General features: G+C 43.5%; 1 protein-coding gene across 2 annotated transcripts; it reads right to left on the bottom strand.

Annotated features, from left to right (window-relative positions):
* Positions 1 to 1383: 1383 nt before the first annotated feature.
* ATP5MC3 (ATP synthase membrane subunit c locus 3) lies at positions 1384 to 14418 on the bottom strand. Of its 2 annotated transcripts, none has more exons than XM_033946526.1 (5): positions 14368 to 14418; positions 14060 to 14163; positions 12928 to 13005; positions 9824 to 10017; positions 1384 to 1630 (listed from the first exon to the last, which is right to left on the bottom strand). In XM_033946526.1, exons 2-5 carry the CDS (start codon positions 14096 to 14098, stop codon positions 1516 to 1518), a joined length of 426 nt encoding a protein of 141 aa, XP_033802417.1. In that variant the 5' UTR covers positions 14099 to 14163; positions 14368 to 14418; the 3' UTR covers positions 1384 to 1515. The 2 variants fall into 2 exon arrangements, with proteins under 2 accessions (XP_033802417.1, XP_033802419.1); XM_033946528.1 differs by having other exon boundaries at positions 14309 to 14398.
* Between the last annotated feature and the right edge of the window lie 3074 nt (positions 14419 to 17492).

Below are 17492 nucleotides of genomic sequence, written 5' to 3'. Positions count from 1 at the left end.
TATGTGCATTTGCCGGGAAAAGCAATGCTATCATCATCTTCGAGTCTCATCACATATCTTCTCTTCAGAACATGGAAAGCACAAGGATAAGAACCACTATTCATAATGCCATTCACTACTGTAGTACAAAACACGCACAGCTCACAAATGCCTATAATTCATGGGAATTTAAATTTTGCATGGCACAAATCCCAACATGCTTTGCGGTGTTTCACAGCCGTAAAACGCCGCCGCCTTTAATACACGTGCTCAAGAAGCGTGCTTTTGATTTTTCCCTCCAAAACTACTAAAACATTACAAGATTCACATAAATTATAGTAGGGTGTTTGTTTGTTTTTGGGGGGAACAAAAGCACACTTCTTAAGCGCATGCATTATAGGCGTCTCTCATGTGTTCTGGCTGTGAGGCATGATAAAATTTGACATAAAAAATTACAAGATTCACATAAATTATGTCATGGTGAGCCTTTTTGATAAATTGGCCACTAAAATACATGGCTGAACAGGTTTAGCGACCATCGTTAAGGGCAGGGTAAGTTTTGAGAATCTTCCACTGAGTGCCAACATACATTAGCAGGTGCTAAGCTTTATTAAGGGGCCCTTAAATTGAGAGGTGGCAGTACCACCTCCCCACGGGACTGATACTCCCACCCCTAGGACAGACCTAATACCCAATCTGAATTTGGGTGCCAACACAAGGAACCTGTACCCTTTGCTAAGGCCTTCCCTCCCCATCCCTTGAGATTTACCCCAGGAAGGGGGAATAATCAGCATTGAGTGGTCCTTAGAAGACAGTAATCCCCCTTTACTGTCATCAAGGTTGGTGCTCAACTCCAAAATGTTTGCTAATGACCCCTAGCAGTGTTCTCATCATACTACTTGTTAAGCGTCATCCTTTTCTCTACAGCAATTGGAAAGATTACACCTTGCAATAGCACAGCACAGCTACAGCTAGGAGGTCACTGGCACAGTCCGAGTAAAGCATTGACCTGGAGTATCTGTAAAAGGGAAAGTTTTGCTATCTGGGCCCCACCACTGCTTATTGCTGGATAAGGTGGTTGGGGGGGGGAGCATTTGCCTTTTCATAAAATCATGATGGGATTTATAGCATTTAACTAGTTTAAAAAAAAAAGAAAAGAAAAAAAAAAAAAAAAGACTCAATGAACATATAGGACTCCTTTTAGTAAAGCTTAATAAAAGCTAATATGGCTAACACACACTAAATGCTATGAAGCCCATACCTATGGGCTTCTTAGCATTTAGCATGCACAAAGCTTCAGAAAAAAGGGCCCCACAGTCTCACGGCAAATTTGATCTAAGCAAGAAATATTTTAAATTAGGCTTCAATAAAAAAGTGATAGGCACAATGGACAAAGAATACAACTAAACTTTGTTACCATTTTTAATTAAACAACTTTGGAAATGTACATTTCCACAACAATTTTGAGGAGGAGCCACAGTAAAATACGCAGTCACATGTTTTAGAATAATGCCTATAGTTCTCAGCAGCACATTTTCACATGGCAAATAAGATCAAGAAAGCAACCATCAAACAGAACAGACCCATAGCTTCAGATAGGGCAAATCCCAGGATAGCATATGAGAACAGCTGCTGCTTCAGAGATGGGTTTCTAAAACAAGAGAAAAAAAAAAAGAATTTAGAGAAAATGTTGCCCAAATATGCTCATTATGATAGAAAAATTAGGTTCTTACCTCGTTAATTTTCTTGTAAATAGGTATGTCATTCTGGACAAGTAGGTAGTGAATCCAAACCTGCACGTTTTGCAGAAGGTATTAATCACAGTTTTCAACTCTTCCTCTTTCCTCAGTGGAGTGTGCTGCCCCCTTCAGTTTGTCCTGAAGCAGGTGATAGCCCTCAGAAGGAGGGGTTCGAGAAAGCTCCCCAATAACTCAGGTCTGTTCTGCTCTGCAAAAAGTATACTAAAGACAATTTATGAACAATATAAACCAATAAAAACAGCAGTGCAAAACAACCGCAAGCTTAACATTTATGGAGCTCGTACATTTTCCAATGTGCGATAAGCGTCTCATGTAATTGTTTAAAAAAAATAATAAGTGTTTTTATCCCTTAAATCTAACTGGCCTGAAAAATTTCAGACTAGAAACTGTCATTTCCGTTTGAGACAGTACTCAGTAAGTAGGTGAGTTATATGAAGTACAAGGTGGGATTCTGGAATGATACACCTATTTACAAGAAAGAAGATTGTCGAGGTAAGAACCTAATCCTTTCTTTCTAGTGCAATAGGTGTCTCATTCTGAACAAGTGGGACATACCAAAGCAGTCCCTAGAGCCTAGGGTGGTATTGATGAGCCTATCGTCAACACTGAGGATCCAAAGGCTGCATTTGTTCCTCATGGCTACGCACACTCTGTATGGACCAGATAGCCACCCTACAGATATCATCATGCAGAATCGCCCGACCTCTGCCCATGAAGAAGCAATGCTTCTTAGTAAATGTGCTCTCAAAGATATCAGTGGCCATTTCCCTCAGATAATATAAGCTGACTGGTGAGCACGAATAAATGATCGGAGAGGCAAAACTCATTAGTGACTCAGAGACTCTCTGCACATCCAGTAACTGCAGAACTTTTGTCTTTTTTTTTCCTCCGACCCTGTGGAGTAGAATGCCAGGCATTCGTACTTCCTGATTGACATAGAAAGTCAAAACTACTTTTGGTAAAAAGGAAGGCATTGTGTGCAGGGAAACCCCTACATCCAAAGTCTTGAGAAAATGTTCTCTGCAGGAAGGCACCTGCAACTTCAAGACTTCTTACTAAGGTGGCTGTCTTCACCAAGAGGTAAATCATAGATGCCTGCTGTAAAGGTTCATAAGAGGCCTTGAAAAGACCCTGAAGAACAGTACACAGGCTGAAGAACAACAGGCAGACACAACCTGAGAACCCCCTTCATAAACCTGGCTATATCTGGATGAGAGGCATTCACTCGGCTCTGAAACACAAGATATCTGCCATTTGTACTTTGAAATAACCGACTGCTAGCCCCTTTTTGAATACCACTTGGAGAAACACTAGCACCACTGAGACTGGAGCAGTTCCACCTTGTCCTTAACCAATGTTGAAACATCTCCCAGAACTTAGCATAAAGCTAGACCTTGGTTGCCTCCCTCAATTTGACAGCCTGTCTCCACATTCCCATCTTCCCCAGGAGATAATTACAATTTCATGTGCTGGAGCAGCATTTTCAGTTCTTCGGGCTCCCTTTAAGCCTAGCCATGGCACCCCATGATGTAGCATTATCTGCAGGCCCAGTGGTCAGTGACCAACTAAGTGATGTCCAGATGCAAGGAAAAAATTGCAGTTGGAGTCGCAGAACTGCTCATAACTGAGCTTTGAGAAGAGAAAGCTAGAGGAACTTCCAGCTTTAACTATTCCACGAGGTGGAAATGCTTGAAAGCGCAGAGGCCTTGAACAACCAGTGCACTATGGGGTCTACCCTGTTCCAAGGTTGTTACTACTTCTTGACCGCTGCCCTCCTACAAAGAAGCAGACTCTGCCAGCGAAATCTCATTCTGCGATAGAAGTGGCATGGAATTGGACTTTCCATCCTCCCAGTCAATGACAGACTGAACTTCCTGGTCCAGGTCTGCATCCTTATCTGGGCGGGGTGCATGCTGAGGGAGAACCCCTGCGCCACTGGTGTGCTGCTAGCAGATGCTGAGGACCATTGGCAGTTTAAATAGGCATTCTACAAAGGCTTACAAAATCTGCGATGATGCCATGTACTGGGGGTCTCAAAGACCTCTACAGGGACCCCCTGCCAGCCCTCCTGGGCTCAGCAGCACCCATGCAACTGCTCTTGGCCAATACATTGTCGGAGGGTCCTGGAAAAGGTCTGATCCCCTGGATCTCCAACCATGGAGGACTCAAAGGAGGCAGAGCCTGAGGCTCTTCCCCCCTTCCGAGCGCTCTGCTGAATGCAGGACATGGGACACTCCTCAGCTGGCCCATGCAGCTGAACCTGGCATGAAATAGGGGTAAAAAAAGACCTGGAGTCATCCATCCCTGTCAAAAAGCAAAATTGAGGGGTTTTGAGGCAAATGGAGGCTACAAAAAAAGATAGTTTAAAATCCAAGATGGCCGCTGTAGAAAATTCACACCAAAAATGGCTTGTGAAGACCTCCCTGAACGAAAAAATCCACAAGGAAAGGGATTATAGAGGGTGGGAGGGAACCTAGGCTCTGTAGTCAGAAACCTTTAAATTCAACTTTAGGAGGACCCCTGATTTTCCTCATAGGCTACAACAGCCTTACTCATAGAGCCATATGGTGCCTGCCTCCTTCAGCATAGGATTTCAGTAGGAATCAATGGAGAAATCTGCCTCACAGATTCGCTGAATGAACCTGGTCGTCTGGCTACCAGTCAGACCAAGGTTGGACTGTGCCTCAACTCCTGGAAAACTATGCTGCGGGGGTGGGGTGGGGTGGGGGAAGAGATCATGCAGCCGGGTCCACTGTTAGAACATAAGAACATAAGCAGTGCCTCCGCCGGGTCAGACCATAGGTCCATCCTGCCCAGCAGTCCGCTCCCGCGGCGGCCCAAACAGGTCACGACCTGTCTGAATCCCAGAAGGGGCCCCCTTGCCACCTTGGTTTCCTATTGAGTCCTATCTTCCCATCGAAGTCCTAACCCTCCGGTCTTGCACATGCACGACCTGGTTGGGTTTCTATACTTATTACCTGGTTAGCTTTCTCAGTATCCCACGATCCCTTTATCCCTCAGGAATCCGTCCAGTCCCTGTTTGAATCCTTGTATCGTACTCTGCCTGATCACTTCCTCCGGTAGCGCATTCCAAGTGTCCACGACCCTTTGGGTGAAAAAAACTTCCTTGCATTTGTTTTGAACCTATCTCCCTTCAGTTTCTCCGAATGCCCCCTCGTACCTGTTGTCCCCTTCAGCCTGAAGAATCTGTCCCTATCCACCCTCTCTATGCCCCTCATGATCTTGAAGGTCTCTATCATATCTCCCCTGAGCCTCCTTTTTTCCAGAGAGAAGAGCCCCAGCCTATCCAACCTCTCGGCATATGGGCAGTGTTCCAGCCCTCTTACCATGATCATGCTCCTGAGTAAATCAGGGATGCGAGCAGCTATGCAGGAGACAGCCACTAAGCTCAAAAGATACAAAAGCAGGCTGGATAGCTAGGTGTCCCCAAGGGCTGATCCTGCTAACAGCAGATCTCCGCCATGCAGATCTGCATCTTCTTCCAGGCAGATGTCCCAACAAGTGGGAACCTCTGGGCACCAAACCTGCAAATGAAAACCAAGAAAAATGCCCCAAAATAATAAAATCACAGAGCAAATCAGAAGCACTTCTAAGCAACTTGCTTGGAGAATTTTTCTCTTCAAGCCAGGGAGCAGGAGCAGCTCCCTGGGAAGAAGGAAGAGTTGAAAACACAACTGACAGTTTTCTGCAATCAACTTGCAAGTTGAGATACAAAACCCTAGCATTCAAGACCACTAAACACATTGCACTAGAAAAGATATTCTGACTGCAGACTGTTGTGTTTTAACCATCACAAGATTAAGATTTGACCATATTATTCCTTTTCTTCATCAATAACACTGTCTTCCAGTAACCTTTACATAGAGAATTACACAGTGATACATTTTGCCCGTCCCTGTGGGATCTCACTATTCCCATCTCGTCTCCATGAGCTCTGTCCCCGTCCCATTCCTGCAAGCTCTGTTCTCATCTGCACAAACTTCGAACACTTAAAATCATAAGTGTTTGAGGCAAGACACTCATGCCCTATTCTCTTATACAAGACCTGCGTTCCTTTTACCAAATTGTCTTGCGATTCCTTATTGGAATGTTTGCTTTGAGCACACCCAACCTAAAATTCAGTGTAGTCAGTCCATCCCTTTAAAATGTCCTTCCCCCTATGTCTCAAACTCTTACTAAAAGTTTCAAGAGCTCTAAACCAGGGGTTCTTAACTTGATGTCCATGAATGGGTTTCAGGTAGTGCTGCCAGATTCAAATTGATTCATTTTGGTGAATTGATTCGTTGTCCAAGAAAACTTCATTTAAGGAATGGAAAAGGTCAAAAACGGATGAAAACTGGAACAAGCACAAACAACATCAACGCAGGTGCCATAAGGCGGTAAAAGGGGCCAAAAGAGACTACGAGGAAAAAATAGCCAAGGAGGCGAAGAACTTCAAGCCGTTCTTTCGATATATTAAGGGGAAATGACCCGCAAAAGAAGTGGTGGGCCCTTTGGATGACCATGGAATAAAGGGAGCACTAAAGGAGGACAAAGCAATCGCTGACAAACTGAACACATTTTTTGCATCTGTATTTACCGAAGAAGATATACACAGCTATATGCTGGAAACGAATACGGAAAGCTGACAGGATTGACGGTCAGTCTAGAGGAGGTATGTAGGCAGATTGATAGGCTTAAGAGCGATAAATCCCCGGGACCGGATGTCATCAAGGAACTGCTTCCATCAAAAACATTTTACCCTCCTTGTCCAATCCATCATCCTCTCCAGATTGGACTATTGCAACTCTATCTACTTAAGCCTAACTAAGAAAAACCTCCAGACTCCAACGGATTCAGAATGCCGCGGCCAAGCTCATCTTTGCTAAAAGTAAATTTGACCATGTCTCCCCGCTCCTGGTCAAGCTCCACTGGCTTCCGATAATCGCCAGGGTCCACTATAAATGCGCCTGTTTAACTTTCAAAATCCTATATGGTATCCTCCCTCCCTTTATCCCTCTTTCTTGGAATTCATCAAACCCTAATACCACTAGATCCTCCCACAAATTAAAACTTTCCTTCCCCTCGCTAAAAGGCATTTCCCACACAGGAAAGCTAGGGACCTCCCTCCACTTCAAAATCACTGAGCTCTGGAACAACCTTACCTCCCCTCTTCGGAACTTGAGCTCTCTCCAAGTTTTCCGTAAACATCTGAAAACCTGGCTTTTCTCAAAAAATGTAAGTCTCCCTCCAACTTAGGAATCAAGGAAACTCTTATATCTTGGCATCCCAAGTCCTCTAAATTTTCTTCACACTTCTACCTCTAACCCTCTGTTGTAGTTCCTTCTTATTTCTCCTACTGTAAACCACGTCGAGCTCTACGAACGTGGAGATGATGCGGTATACAAACCTAAGGATTAGATTAGATTAGACCATAGCTGAACTGCTTCAACTAATAGCCAATCTGTCGATCAAATCGGGAAAGATTCCGGAAAACTGGAAGGTAGCAAATGTTACACCGATCTTCAAGAAAGGTTCGAGGGGAGACCCGGGAAACTACAGACCAGTGAGTCTGACCTCTGTACCGGGAAAGATAGTAGAGTCACTGATAAAGGACAGCATCATTGATCACCTTGACGGAAACGGGCTGATGAGGACCAGTCAGCACGGTTTTAGCAAAGGCAGATCGTGTTTGACGAACTTGCTGCACTTCTTTGAGGAGTAAACAGACAGATAGACAAGGGCGATCCAGTCGACATTGTATATCTGGATTTTCAGAAGGCGTTCCACAAGGTTCTGCATGAATGACTACTTCGGAAAATTGCAAGCCATGGAACTGAGGGTGAAATACTCACGTGGATTAAAAACTGGCTGGAGCATAGGAAACAGAGAGTAGGGGTAAATGGACAATACTCGGACTGGAAGAGCGTCACCAGTGGGGTGCCGCAGGGCTCGGTGCTTGGACCTGTGCTCTTTAACATCTTTATAAATGATCTGGACATAGGTACGACTAGCAAGGTGATTAAATTTTCGGATGATACGAAGTTATTCAGAGTAGTTAAGACGCAGGGGGATTGCGAAGATCTGCAACGTGACATAATCAAACTCGAGGAATTGGCATCGACATGGCAGATGAGGTTCAACGTGGATAAGTGTAAAGTGATTCATGTCGGTAACAAAAATCTCATGCACGAATACAGGATGTCCGAGGCGGTACTTGGAGAGACCTCCCAGGAAAGGGACTTGGGAGTTCTGATCGACAAGTCGATGAAGCCGTCTACACAATGTGCGGCGGCAGCAAAAAGGGCAAACAGAATGCTAGGAATGATAAAGAAGGGGATCACGAACAGATCAGAGAAGGTTATCCTGCCGCTGTACCGGGCCATGGTACACCCTCACCTGGAGTACTGCGTCCAGCACTGGTCGCTGTACCTGAAGAAGGACACAGTACTACTCGAAAGGGTCCAGAGAAGAGCGACTAAGATGGTTAAGGGGCTGGAGGAGCTGCCGTACAGCGAAAGATTAGAGAAACTGGGCCTCTTCTCTCTCGAACAGAGGAGATTGAGAGGGGACATGATCAAAACATTCAAGGTACTGAAGGGGATAGACTTAGTAGATAAGGACAGGTTGTTCACCCTCTCCAAGGTAGGGAGAACAAGAGGGCACTCTCTAAAGTTGAAAGGGGATAGATTCCGTACAAACGTAAGGAAGTTCTTCTTCACCCAGAGAGTGGTAGAAAGCTGGAATGCTCTTCCAGAGGCTGTTATAGGGGAAAACACCCTCCAAGGATTCAAGACAAAGTTAGACAAGTTTCTGTTGAACAAGAACGTACGCTGGTAGTGCTAGTCTCAGTTAGGGTGCTGGTCTTAGACCAGAGGGCCGCCGCAAGAGCGGACTGCTGGGCATGATGGACCACTGGTATGACTCAGCAGTGGCAATTCTTATGTTCTTATGAATTATTGGGGTGGAGGAGAGGAAGGGAGAGATGAAACAAGAGGTAGGATTCCTTCATATGGTGGAGTGGAGGGAGACATGCACGGAGAAGAGGGAGAAATGTTGGGCATAGGGTAGAGGGCAGGGAGACAGAAAGAAATACGGTAATGGAAGGGAAGAAGGGAGAGATTTGTGTGAAGGAGGGTAGACAGTAGGAAAGAAACAAATGTTGGATATGGCAGTGGCAGGTAGAAAAAAAATAATTGTATTTTTTATTTTGTGACAGTCAAATATTTAATCAGTTTGAGACCCTAAAATTTTCTTTAAAGACTCCACAGTACAAAATGTCTTAAAAGTTAGGACTCAATTCAATAAATAGCTCTGAAACTTGAGTGCCAATAAAAATTAGCACCAAGTGCAATTCTGTAAATGGCCCTCAGATTTGGGCTCCCAGTTTTGCAGACAAGGATTTATTCCAAGTGTAAATTCTCACACCTAAATTAGGCACACAGCTCCCTTATTTTAAAAGAACTGCACGCAGTTTCAGGAATGCTTCTGATCCACCATGTCCCTCCCACAGTTGCTCCCCCTTTTTGGATCCATACGTAAAATTTGTGTGCAGATCATGGCGCCTGAAGATATACATGCTAATTTTAGATTAATGACAATAAGTGCCAATTTTTGCAAATACAATTTTGAGCACCATGTATAGGATTAGAGCAATATTGTACTAAAAGAGCCTTGTGACACCTTTATTTGCCATCTGGGGTGATGGTGGTCATACACTATGCTCAGTGTAAGTCTGAGGTCCTTCTACCTTCTTTAAATATTTTTGAGACATTTTACAGTCAACATACCTTTATATGTGTTTGAAGTATTTATAAAGCATATTTACAGGAGATTTTTGATAATTGTGGAAAGATTATATACCCGCTCCATTTTTTGATGTTTATCCTTTGATGAAAGTCTGGTTGAGTAGTATGTCTTTTTTCGTTGCGTTTAATATTAGCCATTATAACAAGATTACAGTTACAGAAGTGTTGATCTATGAATCAAAGTACTACATGAAATTTGTAACCTAAATAAGGACCCAATCTTCAAGCACAGCATAAATCAAACTAATTTTTGTGATTAGTATGAGAAAACCATACCTGGCATAACCGATGATAAGACTGCCAAACACTGTTCCAATACCAGCACCAGAACCAGCCACACCAACTGTGGCAGCACCTGCACCAATGAATTTGGCTGCAGTATCAATGTCTCTGCTGATAGCACTAGTTTGGAATGACCTTAGTGCTACTTGAAAAGTAGTCTGAGATCCACCGAGTAATGCTGGGTTGCCCTAGGGTATAAGAGTGAAGTAATTGAAAACAAAAATTACAGCCATTAGAAAATTGACATCTTCAGTGACTACCATAAAAATCAGGATAAAAGTCATATCTAGTTAAATCTTAACACCTACTTAGCAATCAAGTTCTTAAGAGAACCCGGATTTAAGAAAAATTAAGCTTAGTTTAACAAAAAAAAAGAATTGGCCAAATTTAGATGCCATTAAAATGATTTAAAAAAGAAAATAGAATTAAAGCCACTGACTAAACCAGTACATTAGCATAAATTTGCATAGTTCATACTAGAGACAATACATAGTCAAGAAAAAAGTCCATGGACAGGCCCAAGTGTTCATATAGTTTAATTCTCTTGAATGAACTAGGTAGGCTGCTGCAAGAAGTCGGCTACATAAATATGGAATTGTTTTAAGTTTAAAATCTTATCTTTTCCAATATGTTTATTTTATTAGAACTGTTTTAGACATCCATATTGCATGGACACCTAAATCCTGATTTTACAAAGCTGAGACATGGACATTTAAACTATGGAACATCTATATGACAAGGGGCCATGGTCTGGGTGTATTGGGTGGGGCCAGGCATAGGCTAAACTAGATATTTATTCCTAATTTCAGAAAGGGAATAAATGTCTCCCAAAAAAGATGCACACTGGAATTTAGACTTGCTAACTGATGTATACCATATTTACTCAAATATAAACTGGGATTGGGTCCCGGTTTATATTCGAACCAATATACCCCCTTCCAAAATTATTGCAGGCCCCTGCCACCACAAGGCTCTGCACCCTGCCACCCTCCCTGTCCTAGTCTCATACCTCTACTACCGATTGTCGGTGGAGGTGCAGCGGGCAGGAACGAACTTTCCAAGTTCCTGCCCCAATGTTAAACTGGCTGCCATGAATGTCTTTGGCTGCTAAGCACGAGCAGGCACGAAATTTGGCGCTGCTGCTAAGTGGCTTCTTTAATGTTTCACGCGAATTATCGAGAATTCGCAGGAACCATTAAGGAAGCTGCTCAGCACTGAGCTGCAGAGCCAAATCGCACGCCTGCTCGTGCTTCTCAGCAGCCGAAGACACTCACGGCAGCCAGTTAACAGCGGGAGGGAGGGTGCAGAGTCTAACAGGGGAGGAAGGGAAGGGTGCTGGGTGCAGTGCCTGACAGGAAAGGATCTGGGTGCAGTGCCTGACAGGGAGGGAAGGAAGGATGCTGGGTGCAGAGCCTGCCAGGGGAGGGAGGGAGAGGGAAGGAAGGATGCTGGGTGCAGAGTCTGACAGGGGAGGGAAGGAAGGGGGCTGGGTGCAATGCCTGACAGGGGAGAGAGAGAAGGGTGCTGGGTTCAGTGCCTGACAGGAAGGGAGCTGGGTGCAGTGCCTGACAGGGGAAGGAGGGAGGGAAGGAAGGAAAGGGGCTGGGTGTAGTGCCCGACAGGGCAGGGCACTTGAATATTGCCGCCCGACATATTCGAGTCAACCATTTTTCCTCCTTTCTTTTTTTTTTGGGGGGGAAGGGGAGTCTCGACATATTCGGATCAACTTATATTTGAGTATATACGGTAAGTATCAGAAAAGTGCTCCTGCTGAGTATCACTCCACTGGAAGGATTAAGGTGGTCTCCTCCTTAGTGGCTGATATGCCTCACCTCTTCCCCCCCTCACACACATACAAAAGCAGAACTGGGAAAGGGGTACCAGCCTCTGAGTTTCAAGAAAAATGAAAGTACATTTGTGCTTCTAATATGGCTCAAAGACCTTCCTGTATAGAACATGGATGTTTTGTGTTTCCCCACAGAAATCCACGTACCTGTTCTAGCTCATCGATATTTTACTAAAATGGATGCCCATACCACACTTACCCAGTGCCTAAAAGTCAATTTTACTATGTACTTTTGAACAGGCTCTTATGTTGACAGATCCTGTCTTAAAATACTACTAGAACTTCAGATATCCTGACCTATGTTCTAAGGACTGAATTGATGTGAATAAAAAATTTTCTACATAAGCAGAGGACCTACTTGACATGAACAACAGTCATTTGTGTAATGGAGATTTTATCTACCATATATATTTAATAAGTATTGAAAAATTAACAGAACACGCATTTTGTATGGATAACTGTAAAATAAACATTACATATGGTGAACCCATATACAAATGTAAAAGTGATAATAGTAAAACATGCATAGTTGCATGTCACCCCCCTCTCTCTCCCACATCCTTATTTCTAGTGTCCCCTTTTTCTCTCCTCATCCTCCCATTTAGCATGGCCCACCTCTCCACCCCATTCCATCCAGGGTTTTCTTTTTCTCTCTTCTACCTTCCATCCAGCATCTCCCCGTTTTCCCTATCCTACCATCCAGCTGTTCCCACACCTCCCCTTTCCTGGGTTACCTTGGCTTCAATCTGTTCCCTATTACTTCTGATCTGCAGTAGAAGTGGCACGAAGAAACACATGTGGGACTCTGTTCAGGTGTGTGCCTTTGGCTTGTGCTAGTCCTCTATACTCTCTGATGTAAAGTCCTGTTCTAGGGCAGAAGACCGGCACATCCAACAGAGTACACCCAAGAAGAGCAGACCCGCATGTGCTTCTTCTTGTAGCTGCTGGAAGTAAGCAACCAAGTAAATTTGTGAGCAGTGCAAACATGTGAGCAATGCTCACAAAAAGTATGAGCGATCGCTCACACACTCACCCTTAGAGAGAACACGGATCCTGACTGAAGTCCAATTTTCAATCTGAATGTCCTTTCTAAATGCTGCTCAGTACACTTATGAGCACCTATAGTTGTAGTAATTTACTTCAATTTCTGCTAGAAAAATATGACAAAAAACCACCCCACATACCATCTTAAGTTCACTATTGACTAATGTTGTAAGTAATGTATTAAAAGTTTAGAATAAAAAGCAGTTACCTCTCCAGTCCTGACCTCTGGCCTAGACAACACAGATGCTGAAATTGGTCTGTATAAAGCTCTGGACCCAGCACGGATCTTGTTGAAAAAAAGGGGGGGAGGGGAGAAAGAATAACCCCATTAATGCAAGAAGTAAAATGCTACAGCACACACACCACAAACCAAACCATACCATGTTAATGCAACAAAATGATTATTACCCATCACATTACTTCACCTCACCCATAAATTGATATATAAAAAAAGAACCTGATTACATTTAAGGTATCTAAAAGGACAGTTAACACATCTTCTCTAATATGTATTACTAATTTTCATTTATAAAATTGTTCTCTTGCAGGACACCACACTGCTAAAAATCATTGCATATGGATTTAAGAGCACACCTAGCAGTTAGTTCTTAATATTAAGACAGTGAAGTAAGATTTTTGCAACGACATAATATTTGTTACAACATTTTAAGCGCCATTAAATAGCAAATCACCACATGGAAAGAAAAAGCCCACACAAGAAAGTGGGTAAATCTTATGTCACTAGATAGAAAGTAAAGGTCACAACAGCCCCCCCCCCCCTTTGCACTTGCATACTACAAGATCAAAGTCAGAACACAGATGATATTCAGGAGTCATTAAAAAAATGTTTCTCCACTACAATGCATTTCTCATTTTAAAGGAACTATGAATGGTAAACACTATAGTATATAATATAATTCTAGTACAATTGCATAAAAACGCATAAAAAATATTTTCGAGAGAAAAGAAAAATGAATGTTTTCTTAGTGTTTAACTTTCGTTCAACTGGTGTAATCTGAGGTTTAACAATAAGAATATTAAATAAGGCCTAATGTCTGTCCTTGAGATACAAAGCTATTAAGGTCACACCAAAGAATTAAAAACCTTAGAAGGTCACAATCTTAAATTCAAGTATCGAACTAAAAAAAAAAAGTTTTATATTAATTGCGCTGTATTTCAAAATCACAGTATAAGCAGCTCCATGCTGGGAGAACGAGGCTTCTCGTTGAATCAATTTGACCTACAAGAAGGATCCTCTCAGAAACTAGGCCCATACTAATCTAACTAAGAAAAAACACCGGATTTTCCATTTTACACTACCGCCTCTTGCAGCCGCTTACCAGAGAGGGAGAGGAGACGAACTTCGCGCAGGCATACATTTTATGGAAAGTGGGTATGTGTCCCCTCTCTTAGGAGTCGGCTCGGAAACCCAGTCTTACCTTCTCTGCAAAAAAGAGGGAGGAGTTTTTAAGGTCAAAAGCAGAACAATTCAAAAGCACAAACCCTTTCCCCGAGAAAAAGAAGCCACGGAAAAGAGAACAGGAACCGATTCCAAGACGCTAGAACAGCCCCCGCTGCAGATGACGCACCCTTCGGTCAGGATGAGACGAGATTGAGAATCTGGGCCCTGACCGTCCCGTGCACCTACCGGCGGCAGCAGAGGTCGAGCTGACTAAGGCACAGCGCGCAGGCGTACTGCCTAAGTTATAGTCAGCTCCCGGATGCAAGGAAGGGAAAACCGCTGAAGGTCACTTTGGAACAGCTTTATTGCTACTATTTCTGCAGAAAAATCTGTACAAGAGCAAGAGCGGATTCCACCGCCAAAGGGCTCAATACATTAAAAAAAAAAAAAAAAAACCTAGACTACTATTTCTACATACCTACATAGTGATATAAGATGTGTGCAGTGCTTTTAGATCAGGGAATGCCATCAAAATAGGTACCTGCATGCAGTATGGTAAAGCACAGGAGTAGAACACATTGGTAGCCCTGGAGGAAACTAGGATAGCCTAGTAGTTTAGTGGGTTTTAGAGCAATGGGCTAAGAACCAGAAAAAACAGCGTTCCATTCCGAGGTCTTCTGTTGATACTTGTTGATCAAGTCACTTCATCCTCCATTGTTTCAGGTACAAACTAAGGGTTTGATTTAGTAAGATACAGTAATGCAAGTTATGTGTTCAGTTAGTAAACAATCTTCATGACATTAATAGGGTTTGCATTACATTGCATTATTATGGATTTAGCTCATACTTTTTCATTTTAGTACAGTAGATTGTCCCCCTAGGGTTTACAATTTAAGGGCCATATTTATTAAAGTTTAATATGCCTTAAGTGCTGTGTGGAATAAATTGGGCTGCACAGCACTTAGCGTGCAATTAGTAAACATGGCCCTAAGTTTGTACTAGAGCAGTGTTTCTCAACACGCGGCATGCGTACCCTTGGGCGTACGTGGGCCGCTTGTTGGGGGTACATGGCCAGAGAATATTCCCTGCCTGCCCATCATCAAAGCCGCGCTGCTGCCACCAGGGATCCCTCCTTGCTGCTCGCCCCACTATCTGAAGCCACTGCCAGAGATCCCTGCCTGCCCCCCCCCCCCCCGAAGCCAACCCATAGGGCTTCCCTCCTTACCGCATTCACTCCTTCTGCCTTCAGCTGCTTGTCGGGGGGGGGGGGGGGGAGACACACAGCTGGCAGCGGTTCACATACTGCACATAGCTGACCCTGAAACCTTTCCAGCATCAGAGCTGATGTTGGAGGGAAGGCTTGTGGGTCAGCTACATGCCACCTGTGAATTACTGCCTGCGCATTGTAGGGGTGTTTCCTTATTTGCACCTGACATCATCAAGCCTGAACCATTATTTGCAAGAAATCATTCCAGCCTGAACCTGCAAGAAGAGAAAGAAGAAAACATCTTTGCTGTTTCTGCCTGATGCATTCTGGGTATGTACCAGAACTGTAGTCTAGTCAAGGACATCCAGTTATGCCTATGTGATCTTCCCATGTGAATCATGGGGAAGGCATACTCCTATGCTGTGCTTATCTATCGAAGGTGCCTGTGTCTCCTAGCCTGTACGAGACTTTATACAGAAAGGCTATTCATCTAAGTTCTGTTTCTGGATTGGTCCGAAGAAGTCATCTGACGAGATCCAAGGGAAAAGGTGCTAATTATAATTTAGTCTGTGTTAAGGTGTGGGTGAACTCGCATCTCATCACAGGTATTCTCCAAGCACCTATTTTATAATAATTAAGACCTGAACAGTTACCTCGTGTGACTCTCTGAGAGAGTGAATCGGACCTTAAACAGATCTGAATTCCATCACATCAAGGAAACCTTTGCTGCCAACCTAAATTATAGCTGCACCAGTGGCTGACGAACACTTGTTCCTGTAACAGAAGGATTTCTATATCTGCTAAGCTGAGTAGACATCTTCCATTTCACCTAATTTTGTGCCAAGCTCTAATTGGATGGTGAGATAAGGAACTTATTTATCTTATCAGCTGGGGTTAGATAAAGTATCCTATTGTGATATAGGATAAGGCTTGTAAAGCTACTCTTGGTGATAACTGTAATAGATTGCTGCTAATCAGGAATTGTTATTATAAGGAATTGTTTAGTGTGTGTAAGAATTAGTTACACAATTATCTAGCAAGTGTGTTGTGATAATTATGTACTGAGTTTCATATCTGTAATCAGATATTTTGTGAACAATATTTAGATATTGCTGCTGGCTTGTGAATTATATTTTTCTATTTTCATAATAAAAGTATTTCTCATTAGCCTTGGTCTTGTGTCGTGTAAATAGGCAAAGAAAGCTGAACCCAGATGAGATATTATGGTCTTCCCTAGAAACAGGCACGTATTTGTTTATGTAACTGATTAGTGGACCGTAAATCTTTCTACAGCATCCCTCCATCAAGCTGCTGAAGGCAGATGGAGCGAGTGCGGCTCAAACATGTAAGGGGACACAATCTGGGACAAAGGAAAAAGGAGGGGGGGGTGGAAAGAGCGCGTTGGGGCATTGGAGGGGCACAATTCTGGGACAATGGCTGGAAGGCAGAGAGGGGAGGTGGAGGGGGCATGAACTTGGCTCAGAAGGAAGGGGGGGTGGCATGAACTTGGAACACAGAAGGAAGGGAGGAAGGGGGCACTAACTTGTAACATAGGGGGGAATGGAAAGGGAAAGGTCATGAAATGGAAAGGGCTTGAGTGTATGAGTGAGAGGGAAAGATATGTGGCACATAGGGAAAGGAAGAAAGAGGAAAACTGGGCAAAGAGAGAGAGAGAAGAGAGGTAGAGATGCATGGGGAAGAGAAGGATGAGAGGGAGAAATTTTAGGTATGGTGATGGAGAGGGAACAGAGGGACAGATTGAAGGGGATGCAAGGGGGAGGAATATTGGACATAGTGATGGAGGGAGACGTGGCATGGTGCTAGAAAGGGGTGATAGAAGGAGAAATGGGCATGGGGCTGGTGGGCAGTGGTGAAAAATGCACATGAGCAGGGGATGAGAGAGGGAGAAATGTTGGACTCATGGAAGGACAGAGAGAGAGAGAGATGTTAGTTGGGGAAAGGAATGAGGTCCAGAGGAGAGGAAGTGTGCAGGAGGCAGAAAGAAAGAAATATTGGATGCAGTCAGAAGGAAGTGTAACCAGAGACTCATGAAATCACCAGCCAACAAAGGTAGGAAAAATGATTTTATTTTCAATTTAGTGATTGAAGAGTGTCCTTTTTGAGAATTCATATCTGCTGTCTATATTTTGCGCTATATTTTTCT

Source organism: Geotrypetes seraphini, chromosome 5 (assembly GCF_902459505.1).
Source record: "Geotrypetes seraphini chromosome 5, aGeoSer1.1, whole genome shotgun sequence".
NCBI lineage: Eukaryota > Metazoa > Chordata > Amphibia > Gymnophiona > Dermophiidae > Geotrypetes > Geotrypetes seraphini.
Note: the sequence above shows the minus strand (reverse complement) of the source record. Positions and strands in the feature narration are given on the sequence as shown.

Bases quoted from the DNA above. Each gene is read 5' to 3' on its own strand.
- ATP5MC3 (XM_033946526.1), bottom strand. From the start codon at position 14,098: ATGTATGCCTGCGCGAAGTTCGTCTCCTCTCCCTCTCTG. The intron at 13,006-14,059 runs GTAAGCGGCTGC...TTTTTCAACAAG, and splicing joins TCGTCTCCTCTCCCTCTCTG to ATCCGTGCTGGGTCCAGAGC. The intron at 10,018-12,927 runs GTAACTGCTTTT...CTTATACCCTAG, and splicing joins CAGAGGTCAGGACTGGAGAG to GGCAACCCAGCATTACTCGG.